This window comes from Lotus japonicus, chromosome 6 (genome assembly GCF_012489685.1).
Source record: "Lotus japonicus ecotype B-129 chromosome 6, LjGifu_v1.2".
NCBI lineage: Eukaryota > Viridiplantae > Streptophyta > Magnoliopsida > Fabales > Fabaceae > Lotus > Lotus japonicus.
In genome coordinates, this window is record NC_080046.1 from 61,885,156 (window position 1) to 61,905,323 (window position 20,168).

Sequence of the window (20,168 nt, forward strand, 5' to 3'; positions counted from 1 at the left end):
AACCAACAATCTGAACAATACATTACTTAAAAATGTAGAAGTACTGGGATGGATGAAAAATGTTGGTATTTGATTAGAAGAGCTAAAATGTGACTGTAAATAAACAGTTCAAGATAAAAAAAATAAAACAAAAACTGATCCCAACTATGTCCAGCCTCACAGAACTTAAAAGCATTCACCCGTTCCAGCCTAGCTTTCTCCCACCCTCTCGCAATATCTCATACGCAAGTTTGTACTTATCGATGGATGTTGCGCCAGCATCTATATATTTAGATGCAGTTTCTCTTAGACTCCACATCATCAGATTGTTTAGTTCCTGAGAGCTACTCCATGATTCTATGTCAGGAAAAACACCATCTTCAGCATTTCTCGTCCATCGGTGTAAGATGTAGCGAGAAGGAACTTCTCTTAATTCCAATATTTGGAAAACCCTCAAGGCATGTCTACAAAGAACACCTTCATATTCAAACATTTGACAGCTGCAACTAATGCTAAGATTGGATGCATTAAATGTAACTACATGCTGTTTCATATCATCTCCAAGCCTATGCACCAAATATCTGCTGAGGCCTCCTTCTTCATATGTTTTAAGCCCGAGATAACTATAGCACTCCAAGAGCTCTTTTTGAAATATTTTGAATACTGCAAGGGTGTAAAGCCTTCTGCATTGTTCTTCTGCTGGCTCTTTTGTTCGTATAAAGGGCAGAAAATTAGAAGCATTAAAATCCTCTTTTCTTTCTTCCTCACGGCGTTGCTCAATACCTCTTTCATATCTTCGGATGAACTCTGTTTGAGGTGTTTGGGCATTTAAATGTGCCCCAAAGAATGAATCCACGCTTCCATTCATGGGAATTCCAGCAAAAAATGAGCCCTTTAAATATAATGGAACCCAGGATGCACGCTTCTCATACATTTCTTTTAGCCTAGCATTGCCCTTCAATCCATATTTGTCGAGTAAGGCATTCCATGTGGTGTCAAATTCATCAACTGTCTGACTCTGGTAAACACACTTTTCATAATCTTTTGTAAATCCATCACCCATCAGACCTGCATTCACTTGTTCATTCGCCTTAATTTGCCACAATGAAAAGCGATGATGAGTTACGGGAAAGACTTTCGCTATTGCCCTCTGAATTGCAATGTCTTGATCAGCTATCACTGACAGAGGCTGTCGGCCAGACATTGCCCTTAGCCAAGTCTGAAACAACCAAGTGAAAGCCTCTTCAGATTCATCAGCAATTAGAGCACATCCCAGAAGCACAGGTTGCTTGTGATGATTAACTCCAACGAAAGTAGCCAATGGTACCAAATAGTCACTTTCTCGATATGATGTGTCTATGACAAGGACATCACCAAACAGACTACATGAATATCTAGATCTGCCATCAGCCCAAAATATGCTCATGCTATTACCATTATCAACTTCCATAGCATAGAAAAATCCTGTATCTTCTGCTTGTCTTGATTGAAAATAATCTAAAAGCATGTTGTACCAATCACTTCTTATGTGATTTTGTCTACCTCCTCTAGGGACAGGATAGTTATCTATCCTAAATAAGTCACCTTTTACCAGTCCAGTATTTACCTCCTCTGTCAAACTATCAGAAGCACGAAGACAGTTTGCCTTACCTGCCATTTCAGCATCAAGATCATGATTATGATCTTTCTCGAGATGGTCTACTACCCACTTTCCTGATGACAGTCTCTTAATTCTTAAATAAGCCCCACAAACAAGTCTTGAAGGATGCGGAAACCCCTCTTCTGAGCACACAAAACGGCGCGATGTGATTGACCCATCATTCTTAGAACGAAACAGTTGACCAATTCGAATCCCAAAACCCACATATGCTGCATATGCATGATAAAATTGGTAGGCTTCATCAGGTGAATTGAACTCTTGACCGATATATGGTTCAGTGATGGACTGTCCTTCAAATTCATCATTGGCTTCTCCAAGCAATCTTGTCCTTGGCCTGGAAGGTACTTCAGGAAAATAATTTATAGGTATAGCATCATTCAGCTGCAATGACGGAGTGCGATTTCCACTTCCAATTTCAAGATTGTGATTGTGGTTCTTATTAAGATGATCAATAACCCACTTTCCAGATTCATTTATTTGTACTCTTATGAGTGCTTTGCAGCCTGTTCTTGACTTAACCTGGTGTCCCTCTTTTGAGCAAACGAATCTTCGAGCAGAAACAGACCCATCATTCTTAGAACGAACCAATTGACCAATTCGGATCCCAAAACCCACACATGCTGCATATGCATGATAAAATTGGTAGGCTTCATCAGGTGAATTGAACTCTTGACCGATATATGGTTCAATCCCGGGCTGTCCTTCAAGTTCTTCCTTTCTTTGGCGCTTGAAATTACTAATAATAGAGGGACAAGTGGGTTCATCATTGGCTTCTCCAAGCAATCTTGTCCTTGGCCTGGAAGGTACTCCAGGAAAAGAATTTATAGGTATAGCACCATTCTGCTGCAACGACAGAGCGCGGTTTCCACTTCCGATTTCTAGATTGTGATTGTGGTTCTCATTAAAATGATCAATCACCCACTTTCCAGATTCATTTATTTGTACTCTTATGAGTGCTGGGCAGCCTGTTCTTGACTTAACCTGGTGTCCCTCCTTTGAGCAAACAAATCTTCGAGAAGAAACAGACCCATCAGTTAACGATCGCTTAAGCTGACCAATCCGAACTTTAAATCCCATTCGATTAGCATATGATGTGTAAAACATAAGTGCATCATCTGCCGAATCAAATTCTAACCCTATCCGCAGCTCACCAGAAAAATCCATTTCCGCCTCCCCAGTTCCATTATTCATCGCCAGTCGAGTACCAACAGGATGCTCCTCTACAGCCATGGTCCCAAGTTCTTATCTGTTTAAATCCAATGATCAGCAATTCAGCATGCAATGAACAAAAGTCCTATACAACTTCAGACAAAAACTGCAGGTATCTCAAACTCTCACACATTCCTACAAAATCTGAAATATACATAGTGGTGTAAGTAAGAAACAAACTTCAACAACTACAACCCTGCTTAAAAATTTAGGCATCCCTGTCATAATTCTTCAGACCCATTTCTCTAAACTTCCCAGATACCACAATTGATCGGAAACTAACACGAAAAATTAAATCTTTGAAAAAAAAAAACGAAATGATGGCAATTAAGTGAAGCAATCAAATAAATCAATAGATTAAGAGTTATGAAACAAAGCAATCATTTGGTGCAAAACTTGAAATTTTGAGTGAAAGCATGAATTAACAATGAAAACAACGCAGCAGAGAGTGAAATTAAAAGTTAGGGTTTGAGAAATGAAAAGTACCTTGAAGCAATGATGCATTGGAAGGAAGATACAGAAAAACTTGGAATTGAAAGACACAGAGAGAGAGTGAGAGTAGAATTGGGTTTGAGAATGAACAATGTGAGAGTGGGAATGGAGAAGATAGGCAAGAAGCTTGTAGGGAATTCAGGAGGAGATGAGAGGAGAAGAGAAGACGGTGATTGAAATGCGTTACTTGTTCAGTTTGAGTTGGCAGCGGCAAACGACGGTGTATGAATTGGGATTTATATAGAGACAATTCGGATTCTGAAGCCCATCCCAATTTGGATAAATGGATCTAATCAATGTATTATACATGGTATCAAAATAATTCATTTTCAGAAGAAAAAAAAATCAATCAAAAACTTCACCAATCTAATCAAAATGAAATCAAATATTATTAGACGGGTGCTCAGTGGCGGTACTATGATGAGTGGTCTATTAAGTTGTGTTTGTTTCACATAGCAAAATGGTCTTTTGATTGTGCCTTATTAAGGTTTGTGAAGACGACACGCATGTGTCACTTCCCAGTCGATTTCTTTATCATGACCACATTGGATAGGGAAGTGTTGCAGTTGACTTCTATGGTGAATCCAGCATCCAATAGTTCCTTTTCTTTCTCCTTGATGGAGGGGGTTATATGTACTCCTTCGTATCCTATCACGTTTCTCTAAAAAAGAATTAGATATGTGTTGGTGAGTCTCATCCTCTTAAATCATGGTGGGAGATTATGCCAATTGAATTGCCTTGGATGATAAACACTCTGCATACTGCAATGTTGGAGGTTTGCACCTCAATGATAATGGGGTTGTCATGATCGCACTTGATGCAGTCAGAATCTCTATTGTTGAATGTGATTACTAGGTTCAGAAATTCCTACCTTTGCCAAACTGGGCGATTGGAAGAAATAAGCATAACTTCTGCGTAGTACTTCTTGCGAGCGTTGTAGGAGCTCCACGTCGTTGAATCATCATGCAATCATGAGGGTTACAACCTCTTGGGAGATCGAATGGTCCTCCTCAATGCATGTGATTCAAAATCCCCTACCCTCTCTTCTCGCTTCTTGGCCCTGAGGCAAGTATTGCCCTAGCTCTCTATTTGACTTCTTAAAGCTTTGACCTTGCCCATGAGGTGATCGAGATCTTCAACGCTCTCTTTATGCTCATTTGTCCAAGCTCGGTGATCTGCGGTATTGAAAGTTGTACTAGTTCTTATCGTCCATTACGCTCTTGTCCCTTTGCACATTTCAATCTAACCTAACTGCCTCATCCTCACCAAGCTCTCAATCACATCACGAAGGGTGACATGCTCATCTATAGTATATGGTCGTACTCGTAGTGGAAGGTGCAATGTTTCCTTGCCTTTGTTTTAATATCTCACTTGGAGTGAGTGAAAACGAACTATGAACTAACTAATATTGTTAAGTGCCATACAAAAAAAGAGGGAAATAAAAGGAAATGTCCTAAGTGGAAAAACCGCGTCTCAAAGCTTACGTCATCTCACGTGCTACCATTACCCACCAAACAAACCGACAGAATCTTCAACGCTAACGAGAGCACCCCTCTTCCCAATCCAACGCATCAAAACACACCTGTGACCATCCCAAACTGACCGCCCTGTAATCCCAACAAAACACGCATCATCTTCCATCATCACACACATAAATTCAGATCAAACTTTCGCGAAGAAGAAGAAGAAGAAGATCAGAAATCCACAGAGAACGAAAGATGAAGAACCTGTTTGAGGAGAAGGTAGGAGGAGGAGCTTCATACTCCAACGTGAAGAGCGATGACCACGAACTCGACATCGAATCAGGTGAAACCCTCTACCCGGGTCTCAGCCTCGGCGAGAATCAACTCCGATGGGGTTTCATCCGCAAGGTGTACGGCATCCTCTCCGCTCAGATCGTCCTCACCACCCTCGTCTCCGTCCTCACCGTCTTCTACGCTCCGCTTAACCTCCTCCTCAGGGGCAATTCGCCTCTCCTCCTTTTCCTCGTCTTCCTCCCCTTCATCTGTAAGCCATTTTCATTTTCCCCCAATTCCCGATCTCGAATTCTAGGGTTTCATGAAATTTGATTTTGATTTTTGCATTTTTGGTTGTAGTTTTGATTCCGTTGCTCAGGTACCAGCAGAAGCATCCTCATAATTATATTTTGCTTGGGCTTTTTACCGTTTCGATTAGCATGACCGTTGGAGTTACCTGTGCTAACACCGATGGTTTGTTTTCAATTTTTCTGTATCTGTGCTGTGAATTGTGTTGGGATTGTTATGAGATTGTGAATGATTGTGTATGTTTGTTGTATTGCAGGTAAAATTGTGCTTGAGGCTTTGATTTTGACATCTGCGGTGGTTTCATCTCTTACGGGATATGCCTTCTGGGCTTCAAAGAAGGGGAAGGATTTCAGCTACCTTGGCCCGATTTTGTTCACCTGCCTCTTTACCCTCTTCCTCGTTGGGATGATGCAGGTTTGTTAGATTCCATTTTCTCTCTTAATTCATTATTATTGTTAGAATTTTGCATTTCACTGTTGGGATCATATGGGGTATTTTGTATCATGTCACGAGTCAGAAATGACTTTGGATTGTGTGATATAGCGCGTGAATTGATTTGTTTGATTGATATAAATTGCACAGTTCAATCAATTTGTTGATTTCGATTTGCTTTCTTCAATTCACATCATAGAAATTGAAATGTTATGTTAAGCAAGATTGTATTGTGGCATTGTTTAGTGAAAATAAATTACAGGAGCACTTCTGAATGCACCTTTTTAATTATTTCATTGCTTTGTTCCATTCTTATGAAATAGGGACTTGCTTTACATGGTTACTTACTGAGGCACTTGCTCATATAGGGTCTTGACTTGATTACTTACTCACTCTATGTTCCATCTTATTTAACCATGCATTGCTTTGTTTTCATCTGGACATATTGTATATAAACTAGATTTTGAATTTTTGAGGATTGTGGTTAAGTTGTCTAGTCAATAATATTTCATTTTATTGCATTAAGCATTATACATTTATATGGTATATTCCAAGCTATTTTTTACTGTGTCTTTGAATCTTACGATTTGATACAATTTACAATTCACAATTTAAAAACTAGCTTAGTGATTCACAACTTGAATTTCCATTTGATAGCTCTGATAATTATGACACTAGACATTTCTCAAATTTTCAAAATGAGGGTGCTCTTTGTATACATACACGCATGCATGCATAGTGGATGGTTGCAGTTTTTTCTCTTGCTTAAGACTTGCTGTCCTTTTCTGCAGATGTTCTTCCCTCTTGGCCCAGCATCACATGCTCTCTATGGTGGAATTGGTGCTATGATTTTCAGTGGTTATATTGTCTATGACACTGACAATCTGATCAAGCGCTTCACTTATGATGAATACATTGGGGCCTCTGTCACTCTTTATCTTGACATTCTGAACCTCTTCCTCTCCATCTTGAGGATTCTGAGGGAGGCAAACAATTAGTCAATCCTACTTCAATTGAGGTTGAGTAAGGCTGATCAAAAAAAAAAAATTGAGGTTGAGTAAAATTATTTAGACCGCTTTGTTGGATCTTTATAATACTGTAGGAAACATTATGGAGATACACAATGCTTCTCTTGTGTTCCTTTACAGATGACAATACTTTGGTGTCATGTAAAGTTTGTAGCTTAATAATTTGATTTGAAGTGTGATATAAAAGTATCCTATGCGAATTGTTCTCGTGTCTTTGAATTTAATGCTATATATAATACGTAGCTTATCATACTATCACCCTGGCACTATATGCAGAGAATTGTGGTATTATCATTGTTGTCATGCAAATTGCAAGAAAGCATATAGAATTATTCCGTGAGGGCTTACAATGCGGATGGTAGCTGTAATACTGCATAGTGTTGATATCTGTTTTTTGCTCTTTGGGCATCTGAAAACTTTTATTCAATGCTCTACAATTTTTTGCCTAAGCTGAATGTGAATCATCTATATTGGCTATTTGGCTAATTCTTCAAGTTTTGTGTTGGAAATTTCATGTCTTCCTTTGTAGTGAAGGTCATAGAAGTCTGAAGTTAAATACAGGGGAAGAAGTACATAAATACATAATAACGATCGGGTCAAGCAAAATTGAACGTTTGGCCATATAGCAAGTACATATACGACTTAAACTTTGATGTTTCGTTAGCAATGCTTGATTTCTTTTCAATGATGTTGAGTTTGAGACTTAAAAATTGAAAAAAAAAAAAAAAGGCTAGAGCTAGTTTCACCACGGTGTGGGCAAACAAAAATGAAATATAAACCAAATATGATTTATACACTCACAAGTGTAAATACGATTTATACACTAACTCAACGGTTATTCCCATATTATCATTCCAAAATTTTCTTAACAGTGAAACTTCAAACACATGATTGAGTTTTCTAAATGTTGTTTTCTGTTGTAAGAACAATGTCAATAATATTTCCTTTAGGTTTCTACGCAAAACATGAGCGTACCGTACATTGTTTATATTTTCATTTATTTTGTTTTAGATCCTCTTATATGGAACCAAGGGAATGTAGTATACAACATGAATGCACATCAAATTTGAACTAAAATATTACCTTTCTGAGTGATTTGTATTTTATATATGAGAAGTAAGGAGTTACAAAGTGAAAATAATCAAATCATTAGCTTTAATTATCATTAGCTTTGAACAAAGCTTTCATGATCAGATAAAGCCCAGAGTTTATATATACTCATCAATGAAAAACAATGGCAGGTCAGTAAGAGGATAGGCAGGAATGGTTCTCCAAATCAAAATTGGATTAACGAATGAAAGTTTAGAATACGAAGGTGGAGAAGGGGTCAATAATTATGTGTATAATTCACAAGGCTAAGGAAGAACCACTATAAGCCATGAATGTCTTTTTTAGGGAGAGAAATGGCTTACCCTATCGCAGATCACTAATTACGTTTAATGTAAATGCACATACAGTACTGCTAGCTAAACACTACTATAACCAGAAATACTGCAAGTGACTGCAATTGAGTCAATGCTGCAACAGATAAATCTATAATAAGCTGACTCCATATGAGTTTATGACATGATTATGTAATTAATCCCATCAATAAAGTAATTGCAAATAACATGAACCTTCTTGCCAAAAGATACAATTGAACGTGGTGCAAGAAGAACGTTCCACAATGGAGTCCACTTGAGCTTACAACTTAATCTTCATTTTCAACTGGTGCGTGGTGACCACCTTATCACTGAAGCTTGTATAAAAAAAAACAGAGCCTATTTACATTATCAAGTTACAAGAAAAGAATTATACAGTTTGTAATCAATTTGTGTTTATAAATCGAACCACTAATGATCCTGAACCCACAACCTGCTACTCATGACTTGACAGCCTCATCATCATCATCATCTTCAATATCCCAACTAAGATCCTCATCTTCTTCCGCCGCACTCAACCTCTTCCGCAAATCAACACTAGTACTGGACTCAACAGCATCCACTCCCCCTTTATTGTCATCATTGCTTTCAACATCTTCAATTTCATCCCAGCCGATGTCCTCTTCCCCAGGCATTGAAGGCTGGGTTGAAACAATTGAAATATCACTGTCTTTGCAAGAAGACTCACTGTTATCATGATCTGCCTTCACTTCCGATACCTCTTTCACTTCATTTTTGATATCCAACTTCTCCCCACTGTCACTTCCAGTTGCAACAACATTAGACACCACATTCTGATCATTATTCACCTCCTCCAACCTATCACCTCCATCAGTTTCAGATTCAGCGGCAACGCCCTTTTCATCATTTCCTACCTCCAAATCCTTAACATTCTCACCACCACCACCACCCCCTGTGGCAACCTCAGCAGAATTTTCCGCCTTCAGCTCAGAAACCCCACTGGTACTGCCCTTAATCTCATACCCATCATCATCATCATCATCATCAAAATCCCAGCTCAAATCCTCCTCTTCATCCCCCGAAATCGCGCGCTTCACAAGCTTAGCCCTTGCATCCTCAACTTGCTTCAGCTTATGGAACTTGTAAAAATACCTACTCCAGAAACTCTCATGATCAATCCTACTAGGAACAACCTCCCCATAAATCCTCTCAACAACCCCATTCTCTTCAATCAAATTCTCAATCTCTTCCCCCTTCTTATCCAATTCAAACCCTAATTTCCACTCATTGAAATTCCCCAAATCCTCAGGCTCCTCCAAATAGGTATTCACATCACTCTGAAGAGCACGAACCAGCGCATCAAACCTACTATACCGTTTCAAATCCAAACCCTGACCAACACTACCACTACTCAATTGTTTCCTGTAAACGCTATCGCTATTGCTTGAATCATAAGAATCGGAATCGAAATCAGGAGCCATGAGAGATTCCCTACCTTGAGAGATGATCTGCGCCGTCGATTTCCAAACGGTGCTACCGATGTCGTCGATGGCTTGGCCAACGGACTCGAGCGACTCCTGAGCGACGGAAGCGCCGGCATCGAGCGAGCCCGGGAGGTCCTTGACGGCACGTGAGGCGGCTTCGCGGATCACCGCCGTCTCCTTCCTAAGGCCGGAGCTGAATTCCTCGAGATCGCGGCGGTAGTTCTCGAGGGCGGACTCGGATTTCGATGCGAGAGTTTGGATCAGGCCGCCGAAGCTCCATGCGGAGCCGGTGGTGGTGGTGGCGGCGGACGATTCCGTCTCATCCGGGGCGGGATCGTCGTCCGATCCGGGTGATGGCGGGTCGGGTTCGTCGGAGAAGACGGTTTTGAAGAAGTTCATGTCGGCGGTGTTGTTGTTTGGAGTGTTTAGGGAGAAATCGGTGAAAATGTGATTATAAATAGGCTCAGGTTTTTATATTAATATTTTTATACTAATATTTTTATACTAATATTTTTAATTTTTTATATTTTGAAGTCACATTTTGGATTTATCTGAATGGAGTTAAGTTTTCTTAATGTATAATTCTTTTGAAAAGAATATAGATTTCTTTTATTTTTCTAACACGGTTCCTTTATAAGAGGTTATTGGAACATCTTACTTCAAGAGCAATCAAGTTTTTTTCCACTTAAATTGATAGGTGACAGGTGTTGATATTGAGTGCAATGGTTTGATTCATTAGTTCTTGTGATTAAATAATAAGCTTTTTTTTTCTTAAATGATTAAGAGTTTGGGTGAGTTCGGCTCCGATCACCATCACAGTTAGTCAGTTGGGGATTGTCTGCGAGAATTACATGTTGCTTATAAAGATATTTATAGATCGTTCACCATCACAACTCTCACATCGGCAATGAAAATCAAACATACAAACCTTATGAAGGACAATAATAAAATAGCAACTATAAACACGATGAGGTGAGTTTATTTATCAAGCACCTCTATTTTCATTGATAAACACTATTTCATTTCTCACAAACAGAATAACCTTCAAAGATGGACTTAATTCTAATCCCTATAAACTAAAGGCCAGTTTGATTTCATAAAGTGTTTTGTATCATCACTAGGTAGGTACCCGTGCGATGCACAGATGCTATTTTTTTTAAGTCATAATATTGAATCATATTTTAAAATTTGATAATTTTTTAGCACAATTTCATCAACTTCTTATCATAATCATATCCATATGGTTCAGGATAATAATGAAGTATTTTTTTAAGGAAAAGATGAAGTTTTACTAAAGAATAATCATACTTGGGAACATTGCTGGTATATTACATTGAAATGATTTTATTGTCATGATTTGTGGGATATATAGGCCATAACGTGGTTCTAATTTTGACATGGGTTTAGGCCTTATATTAATCCAGTTGGGGCTATGTGGGTTTGATTCGGTGTTTGGCAATCCTTTGTTGGTGATATAAAATTTGCTGTGTAATTAGGGAGCATTTGATTAAATGTTGTTTTACAGCCTGTGTCCCCATGCCTGTAAAACTCCCATACACCATTGCATCGGATCTGTGCAAAGGAGCATAAAACACACTCCTCCAACCCCACCATGAAAAAACAATACTACTATTTTGCAAACCTGATGCCCAAACATAAAAATTGTCATCCAACCCCATCAGAATCCTACTATGCTGTTTTCCAAAAAAAAACAGATTGTATATCCATATTTCTATTAGTAATCCACATACCCATCCAATAAAACCCTGACTCATTCTCCAGGCATGTCAATAGCAGTCCATAGCATTTGTGGCTGATCTCTAAGGATATGCCTCACACCCAGGATAATAGTGAAGTATAAAATATTAAATAAACAAATTTTAAAAAGTAATAACATAAATGTTATTCAATTTATACTTTATAAATGACAACTCAATCTGTGAATGACAATATGCAGGTTTGGCTATTGAACTGATTTATTTGGGAAAACTAAACACCACCTTAATTAATATAAGAACCAATTGCTCTGTAATTAAAGTCTACCTCATGAAGTTTTAATAGAATTATTTTTAGCTTTTGAGGCCACCGTAAAATTGCAAACCACTACCACAATTGACAGAACATATTTAACTTAAGGTGGACCTTCATCACATGGAATAAAACCCTGTTGGTTTTTAATGGTAAATGAAAAAGAAGAAAAAGGTTGCAGGAGGAGAGAATGTAAGTTTTCAATGTTTTTAAAATAAATACGTACAAGGTATATTTGTTCTTCACAGGAGCTACATCTATAAATACTACAGGGTATATTGAATTCCTCTTCAACATCTTCTTCATCCATATCTGTGTGTGGTGGAGTTTGCTCTAAAGACACAAGGCAACATGCTTAAGAAATCAAAATCTTAATTGTTGACATCAGAGATACAAACATCCTGACGATCTTGAAATTCCCTCAAGTTAGTATCACAAACAATTCATTTCAGCATAAAAAATGCAAAAGCACAATTCAAATATGTGGTATAAAATATTTGACGAAATATACCTAGCGCCTTTTAAACTTCCTTCTGTGAACCAATACTCTCTTCGAGATCTCTTAATCATAGATCAACATCTTCCACACTGATCTTACTTCTTTAATTGCTCGCGCTCCAATCTGCATAGCTTATGAAACCTGCCATTAAACAATGAATCACCAAATGTAACAACGACAAACTGTAGTTGAATGCAATCTTCAGATTCAGACAATATTATAAGTAGGACCTTTTTTGTTGACTCAGCATCACTAATAGTGCCAAGTTCCTCCTCTACTCGGTTAAAAAATGATGAACATTTTTTCTCTGCTCTGGGTGTTCACAGACTGCAGAGAAGCCAATGCTGATTTTCTTTACCTAATAGAATCAATATGTGAGGCAAATAAGTATTTTGAGCAAATAACCCAAAACTGATGTAGCATACCTGTAAACTGGGAAGATAGTACCTGAACCAGAAAATTCTAATAACACCATTAATGGTATGAGTCATTCATTTTTAACTTTAAGGTAATAGAAAAAAAGACAGAGGAGGAAAACGGAAAAAACCTAGTACTTAGTACCTGGGAAGGTCGAATTCTGAGGAGGCAAAAATGGGTGGCGATTTGGATGTTCAAATTTCGCCAGAAGAGGAAGTTGGGTTGCCAATCGGATTTTTGGCCGGAAAAAACCTTGAATGGAGCAACAGTGATCACTTCATCGTCTCAATCAGCCACTTCCCTTGCTATGAAATCCTTCAATGCACTTGTGAATAAATTGGAAACAATGAAACACAATTGCACCATTGATCTTCCCAATTAGAGTGCCTTATATAGGGAAAATTCATGTAAAGTAAAATCCTAACTTGAATTTGTGCAGAAAAGTGAAATAAATGTTGAAAAGTTTTCACGCATTCATGCTCTGCTCAGGAAAGTAGAAAAAAGGGGGAAAAATCAGATAAAGCAACAAAAAGTAACCCACATATTGCCTTATAGTGGACCAACACACATGGTATAAAACTCTCTTAGTGAACAGTAGCAAATAGCTTCTACCTTTGTAGTGTTTATAGATAGATTTGCAATTAAATATTTGTATGAAAAATAGTTAAAATACTTGTTCTCGATACAAAGTTTCAAAGACTGATTTTTTCTTCATAGAATTGGTGCTAGTTTGTTTCTTTCTATTGTTTTCTTTTTGTTCTGATTCTGAAGCACCAAAACAATTAAAGAATTCCTCATATGGCAATTTTGTTTCTGACAAATTCCGTAATTTAACCTTCTTTTGATTTGGACCCCAAAAAGAAAATTTCTTCTGATTACATTTGTTCTGCTACAAGTAGGTTCCATTAACATGTTCTGCTCAATGCTCATCTGCTGGGATAAAAACATACATGTTTTATATAAGTTGTTTCAGTTTTTCAGATCAATGTTGTTTTTTTCATAGAAACTGAAAAAATTAAGTTTGTAGCTGGATCAGTCCAGTGCAACATTCTTCGTTGATACATTGAATTCTATTTAAATTACAGACACATATTTTTCATAGTCTCATGGACCTTCCAACACATTTGTTTCTCACAAACAGCAAACAAGAAACTCTAGCATCAAATTAGCTTTGGATGTACATCGATACTCTTTCAATTTCCTTGATGATAAACTCCTTCTCCTCCTCAAATTGCTCATCTTCTGAACCTGCAAGTGGACAAGAGCTAAGACCAATGACTCAAGATACTATATTTCAATTCTTGAGTAATAGAGAATGGAAATTCAGAGCAACATGTTAATTGTAAGTTTTAAATCAACCCATTACTGAAAGTATAATAACCTTTTCCCGGAGACAGATTATGAAGCAACTCTAGCAGCTTCTCCTTGTTCTTGCCCAGAATAATTTTGATTTCTCGGGGTTTATTCGGATTAGCTACGAAAACCTGGATAAACGTGTGGGAGAATATTAAACAAATATAGATAATCATCTCCAAAGCAAAGTGTTGTGTTGTAGGGTATATTTAAAAAAAATAAAACCATCAACATCCTTGAATTAAAAAAGTATAGAATGTCATTGTCAAGCAATTAATATTTTGAAAGAAGTGCACAATAGCCTTCAGAAACTATCTGCATTGCAGCCTCTTTTGTAAATTAGATTATGCACTAAAACAATTCATAATGTAACCTGCTATTAACAAAATTTTAAATTCATTGCTGCAAATGTAATAAGGCAAGGCGGATTAGGTCTCTTAAGGATGCTAAACTTTGCAAAGAATGAGGTTAATACTCCCAATTACTTTTGAATGGAAGGCATAATCTGGTTGAATTTTTTTGTGCATCCAAAAAATAATGAGCTCAATATATAAAAGCATGAAAGGGGAAAATCACCTTGAAAATGTGGAAAGCTGATAACTGAATGTTTTTACTTGAATCCTGCTCAGCCCAAAATATAACAATTAAACATATGGAGTTAATAGAAAGAGAAGGTAAGACAAAAGCAATGCTTATTGTGTGTGTAAACTAGAAAAAGCATGTATAGCAAGGGTTTAGATGCTTATTATTAGTGTTTGGCATGCCAAGCAGATAGACTACAACAACAATAATCACCGAATTTTATCCGAATAGAATAGTGAAGTTAGTTACGTGGATCAATTGATGTCATCGAGCTCTATAAAAAACCAGCATTTCAGCAAAACTATTTACAGCAAGGTCTGTTTCATTTGTTTCTCCTCAAGTTTTCTTAGATCTCCCCATTTAACAGAACTATATTCAACTTACTCCCCTTTTCTCACTGGAGTCTTTATTGGTTGTCTTCCCAAACCCCTGTCAAGTTTTTATCATCTTCTCCTAAATAGGTGCTATACTTCAACTTTCTCCTGTGTACATTCTCATCTCTATTGCACTTAATTTTTGCTTTGATTGGCACCTCATTGCCAAATATTCACAACCAAAGAGCATCCATAAGCACCATGTTTATGCCCTCGAGTGGCTGTGACATATATCACAAATTTCACACTAATAACGTTACATGAAACTAAACTGACCAGATGATTAATTATGAAATCATCTAAACGCGGGGGAAAACAAATATTACACAATTAACAAGATTAAGAGGAGTCATACCCTCAATAATGTCATGATGACTTTCAGAAAACGAACTTCTAAGATGTACTGCTTCATTATCTTAGAGTTGGGAGATTCCAGAAGAAATTCCGAGAGAAGCTAGAATCCATATAAATTCAATTGTTCATTAGCATGTAAATCAAAAAGAAGTTCAGAAAGAAAAACATTGAAAATTGTTGCTAGAACAAACCTTCAAAGACTGCCTCCTTGTGACATAATTAGAAGATGTCAAAAGTTTCTCGTATTGATCAAAGAACTGGGAACAAGAAGTCCTATTAGAAAAAGCTGGACTATACATAGGAGATAAAACCACCCCAATCAATTAGTTTCTAGCATGCCCGCGCGCATGTTCAAAGATGAGGGTAGGCACACTTAACTATCTCATTAGGAAGAATAACACAGATGCTTAAATTATTGCCCAAGAGATTTGATCTCCTGGTAAATATTCAACCGACATTCATAAATTTTTCTCAAGCAGTATTTTGTGCTGCCTTGATATGCTCAAATCTGTTAAACATGCCAAAAAGGAAGCAAACCTCGTCATAGTGAGCTGTCAAAAATTCAGAGACCACATCTCCATGTTTAGTAAGAAGGTCCTGCAAGACATATATTAAGTGGCATATAGAACTCTACAACCAGTAAGATAGGTGATGGGAATTAAAGGGGGAAAATTCAGATCTGACCTTAAACGTAGAAAATGCGTCAGATGCAACATCAAAGTTAGGTAACTCTACAAATTTAAAGAACAGCACAAAGCTTGCAGATTCCAATATGTATCTGAAAATGCCCAAAAGTAAAAAAAAAAAAAAGTTAGAGAAGCGTAACTGACTTGCCAGTTGCCATCTTGATAGATTGCATGACAAGCACCAGCCTCAACATGCAAATTTATAGTGATAATAATCTGTTAGTTTTTACATCTGAAATACTTTAACCCCCCGTAACCCCCCAGCCTTTTTAAACAGATGAATTTCATGATCCTCAAGAACTTAACCCCAATTTTGCAAATGGGTTTAACTTATGATCATAACCTCCTAAGCAGTGAATTAAAAATGGTGGATGAAAATGCCAAGTATTGCCTACTATAAGGAGAAGCTCGTCCAAGAAATGCAGATATGCCAACATATAGGCACTATATTCATTGTTATAATACAAAAAAATTATGCACTTTTTCTTTCTTTAAAATCTAAAATACTCTATTATTTAATCCAATGTAATAAGTCCTACTAATGCATGAGTACAAAAGCAGATCCTTTTACAAAAATGCACATCAAACTCTTGGCAGGACCGATATGAGTCTACAATGGACATGAAAATATCAGCAAAATTAGGAAAAAGAAAAAATGGTGACAACCCAAAATAACTTACTTTGCAAGTGTCGTAAATTTGATGCAATCCCGCAACATTAAGCCACAGCTCAAGGCAATATCTTTGTTATCATAGCTGCTTGGAAATGGATACAGAAACGCAGTGAGAAACTATTTAAACTTAACATATTTAAGAACATTGAAAAATATAACAACATATAGTTTTTTTACATGTGTCACATTGCTGTAAGATTAGATATCTGATTTTGGAAAAATCACCATGGCAATTATTGATAGCAATATACTGTAAGATTAGTATTAATAGTAATATACTGCAGGTTGAATATTATACCCCAAATATAGGGGAAAGGTCACTCATTTATGGCATTGACAACATTGCGGTGTATGTTCACCACTGTCATAAAACTAAAAAAAATCCAAATGTCCTTCACCAACTCTTTCCCAGACCAGACAAGTTCCAAGGATACAAAAGATGCTGAAGTTAAGAAAAAACAAAATCTCTCATGTTTTCAATCTGGCATGGAGTATTAGTTTCATTCACCCAACTTGAATACCATCAAGTTAAAGATCCCTCATAGGAAAAGGAGAGGAGGAAGGCAGCAAAAATCAGTTCCAAGTTGGTGAGAGAAAAGGTGATGCAGTGAAAAACTTACCATACAACAAGAAAGTCCAGTAACTCAATGTGTTGTTCAATGTATTCTACACAGCAATATTTGGAGTCAACCGTATGTTTCAATAATATGGACCAGCAGTGGACTAAATCCTTTCTAGCCTGTATCAAAATTCACACTCAAACAGTGAGTAACCAATAAGTCAACTGCACATGGTAATGATTGGTATCAATCAGAATCTTACTTGCCATTCAAGTGCAGGCAGCTTGTGAATTACAAGAGTAAGAACATCCTCCTTGCAGATTTCCTCCACTAGCTGTGAAACCTGGTCCAGATTTGGTTCTGACTCTCCATCTCCAGAAAGCATTGTTCTCATTGTTACAAAATTCTTTTCAACTTCCTCCAAAGCCTACAATAAAGTGAAACAAAGGCTTAATATCTGTATAGATATTATTTTGCTTCTTGTCCACATAAATATCTACAACAAAATGGTGACAATCAGAACCAAGCAAAGAAACAGTGACGGAATGACTTCTCTGACATAATCTCCTTAGGTGATTAACCTGGCATACAAAAGAGTTGTTTCACAAGAAACCCGGTTTCTACTTCTAGGATGTACAATCTTCTTGATTGTTTTGTCCAATAAAAGTGTGTTAAATCTGCAAGTTCATATTCTGCAACCATCGTTCGTGCTATTACTAGACATCATCCCCAATAAATGTAGCAATAAATCCTTGATCTCGCAAGCTGAATGCTCTACCATTTTTTACCCTCTAAACAGTTTTCTATTATTTGTATCACAAAAATGAAAGTCCTTCTAACACCATAACTCATTTGAATGAACAAACAGCCAATAATTTGAAAGCTTTCATGAGTTAAAATCAGAGCAACTTCCTCCATTTGGGAAACATGTAACCTACTGCAGAAAGCTCATAACTTCCAAGTTGTATTTTGAAAGTAAAGTACAACAACTACTTACATAACAAACATTAGCTTTCGGGTACAAGATAATATTTTGACCAATTTGCAGGACCCGTTTAGAGAATTAAAAGACACCCACGATTCAAGACTGAAAGTTTAACTGAAAAAACAAAGACCCAGATAAAGCATTGAGAGTTTGGATCAAAAGGGGTGGTAATTACGCGAGTGAATCTCAGTTTACCTTCTCGAGCGCTTTCACTTCAGCAACGGTTTTGGTGTCGAGGGCCATGAGGCTTTCTTTGATGGACTTGGCCAGCTCCGGCGGCGTTTTCGGCCTCGAAACCTTGAAGAACGAGAACGACATGATGACGATGATTGATCACCTCTCTCTCTCTCTAACCTTGTTGATTGTTGGATGAAAATGAAGAGAAAATGCTGTTGATGATGAAGTGCTTCTTCTTCTTTGAATTTTCTTCTTCGATTTCAATGAGTAATGGTGATTAGGATCTGAAAGTTATCATCATCATCAGCAATAATGAACCCGATGAATCAGAGAGTTAGATTTGCCACCCCAACCATTAGATTTCACACCCCTAATTTTCGGATTTTCAAGTTCCGAATTATTTCGGAATCTTAGATTCCGAAATTAATTCGTGATTTTTAGTTCAAAATACATCTAACACCACACTTTTGAGTAAAAAATCACACTTTTGAGTAAAAAAGTGCTTCGGAAACCTTATTTCCGAAATATTTCGGAAACTGAGTTTCCGTAAGTGGGGTGACATTTCTAATGGTTGTGATGCCAAATCTAATGATCGATGAATCATCATAGAGAGAGCAATAGCAAAGCGTAGTGGGAATTAAGGTTGTTTTTTCCTTTTTTTTTTCTTTTTCTACAGCCATAATTAAAAAAGTATATATCATGGAACTTTAATTAAATTAAATAGAAATATATTTTCTCATATCTTCAAAATCATACTTACATTTTTATTTACAAAAAATCATAGTATTTACATTTTTATACATAACTAGTGCTTTTTTACCCGCGCGTTGCACTGGGAATATGTCTATTGTATTTGATACATCGATTCATATTTTAAATTATAAATATTTAAGATGCTAAGAATGTAAGAATAATCATAATAAAGATGTAGATATTTAAAGAGCACAAATTTTGAAAAACACAGAAGTTAATAAATCAAAAGCTTTAATTTTTGCATATGTGAGGTATAACTGAATTTTGTTTGTGAAGATGTATACTCGTGTTGCATAAATGGTAATGCTTTTGTGTTTTAGATATATAACAATACATAAATATATAATTATTATTAAAAATACACTTAAGTTATAGAAAATGAATTTTATTTTTTTTAACTCGTATAAATTTTCATTTTCATGTAAAATGTTTCTCCCCGTGAGATCTCGTAATTCTAATTTGTTAGCACTAATAAATTCAGGTCATAATTTTATAGTACATATGTATTAATATTTTGTATTCCTCGTACTTTTTTTACTATCAATTTATTATAGTTATATACTTATATAAATATACACTCTTAAAATTTTGAAAACAATACTAAAGTTAATTATATTAAATTTATTCTATTAAAATAATATCAATTAATTAGTTTATAATATAATGATTGTATAAAAAAAGTATAATGATACTTTTTATATAAAACAAAATCTCACGTAAATAGCATTATAGTACTTTAAAATTAAAACATACAATTGAAAATTATACGCAAATACAAACAACAACCACTTTTAGGTTTCAGAGCAGACTTAGATGCAAATCATCTTACTCAATGAATTCTCATTTATCATAGAAACAAAATCTTATAAATTTCATAAATCAATATAGATTTAAAATTTTCAAATTAGCAAAGATAGATTTGTTTTGGAAATGAATTTTAGGTGCAGAAATTTCTCCTCGTCATTTATACTGAATGCATTCGGTTGGTATCCCATTTGATTTTATTTGAAATTTGA

The 20,168-nt window shown here is 36.4% G+C and overlaps 4 protein-coding genes and 1 long non-coding RNA gene across 9 annotated transcripts; 1 reads left to right on the forward strand and 4 right to left on the reverse strand.

The window, feature by feature from the left end:
• Positions 1 to 51: 51 nt before the first annotated feature.
• LOC130724562 (protein FAR1-RELATED SEQUENCE 7-like) lies at positions 52 to 3,679 on the reverse strand. 2 transcript variants are annotated; one of them, XM_057575829.1, is made up of 2 exons: positions 3,335 to 3,679; positions 52 to 2,992 (listed from the first exon to the last, which is right to left on the reverse strand). In XM_057575829.1, the coding sequence occupies exon 2, from the start codon at positions 2,867 to 2,869 to the stop codon at positions 176 to 178; it is 2,694 nt and encodes an 897-aa protein (XP_057431812.1). In that variant the 5' UTR covers positions 2,870 to 2,992; positions 3,335 to 3,679; the 3' UTR covers positions 52 to 175. The 2 variants fall into 2 exon arrangements, with proteins under 2 accessions (XP_057431812.1, XP_057431811.1); XM_057575828.1 differs by having other exon boundaries at positions 52 to 2,885; positions 3,335 to 3,677.
• A 1,317-nt stretch (positions 3,680 to 4,996) lies between these two features.
• Positions 4,997 to 7,045, forward strand: LOC130727024 (BI1-like protein). Its single transcript, XM_057578353.1, has 4 exons — positions 4,997 to 5,347; positions 5,437 to 5,550; positions 5,642 to 5,799; positions 6,609 to 7,045. The coding sequence occupies exons 1-4, from the start codon at positions 5,059 to 5,061 to the stop codon at positions 6,813 to 6,815; spliced, it is 768 nt and encodes a 255-aa protein (XP_057434336.1). The 5' UTR covers positions 4,997 to 5,058; the 3' UTR covers positions 6,816 to 7,045.
• A 1,316-nt stretch (positions 7,046 to 8,361) lies between these two features.
• On the reverse strand, positions 8,362 to 10,156 carry LOC130727023 (uncharacterized). The gene has a single exon (XM_057578352.1). The coding sequence runs from the start codon at positions 10,108 to 10,110 to the stop codon at positions 8,707 to 8,709; it is 1,404 nt and encodes a 467-aa protein (XP_057434335.1). The 5' UTR covers positions 10,111 to 10,156; the 3' UTR covers positions 8,362 to 8,706.
• A 1,064-nt stretch (positions 10,157 to 11,220) lies between these two features.
• Positions 11,221 to 13,226, reverse strand: LOC130723860 (uncharacterized). Of its 4 annotated transcripts, none has more exons than XR_009014370.1 (3): positions 12,469 to 12,771; positions 11,463 to 12,379; positions 11,221 to 11,353 (listed from the first exon to the last, which is right to left on the reverse strand). It is a non-coding gene; the product is annotated as an uncharacterized LOC130723860 (long non-coding RNA). The 4 variants fall into 4 exon arrangements; XR_009014372.1 differs by lacking the exon at positions 11,221 to 11,353 and adding an exon at positions 12,800 to 13,226 and having other exon boundaries at positions 11,864 to 12,379; positions 12,469 to 12,596; XR_009014371.1 differs by lacking the exon at positions 11,221 to 11,353 and having other exon boundaries at positions 11,864 to 12,379; positions 12,469 to 12,596; positions 12,686 to 12,740.
• A 363-nt stretch (positions 13,227 to 13,589) lies between these two features.
• LOC130724630 (uncharacterized) lies at positions 13,590 to 18,684 on the reverse strand. The gene is made up of 11 exons (XM_057575906.1): positions 18,418 to 18,684; positions 17,500 to 17,664; positions 17,298 to 17,416; positions 16,685 to 16,759; positions 16,003 to 16,096; positions 15,856 to 15,915; positions 15,510 to 15,575; positions 15,320 to 15,418; positions 14,585 to 14,629; positions 14,037 to 14,139; positions 13,590 to 13,903 (listed from the first exon to the last, which is right to left on the reverse strand). The coding sequence occupies exons 1-11, from the start codon at positions 18,538 to 18,540 to the stop codon at positions 13,821 to 13,823; spliced, it is 1,032 nt and encodes a 343-aa protein (XP_057431889.1). The 5' UTR covers positions 18,541 to 18,684; the 3' UTR covers positions 13,590 to 13,820.
• Between the last annotated feature and the right edge of the window lie 1,484 nt (positions 18,685 to 20,168).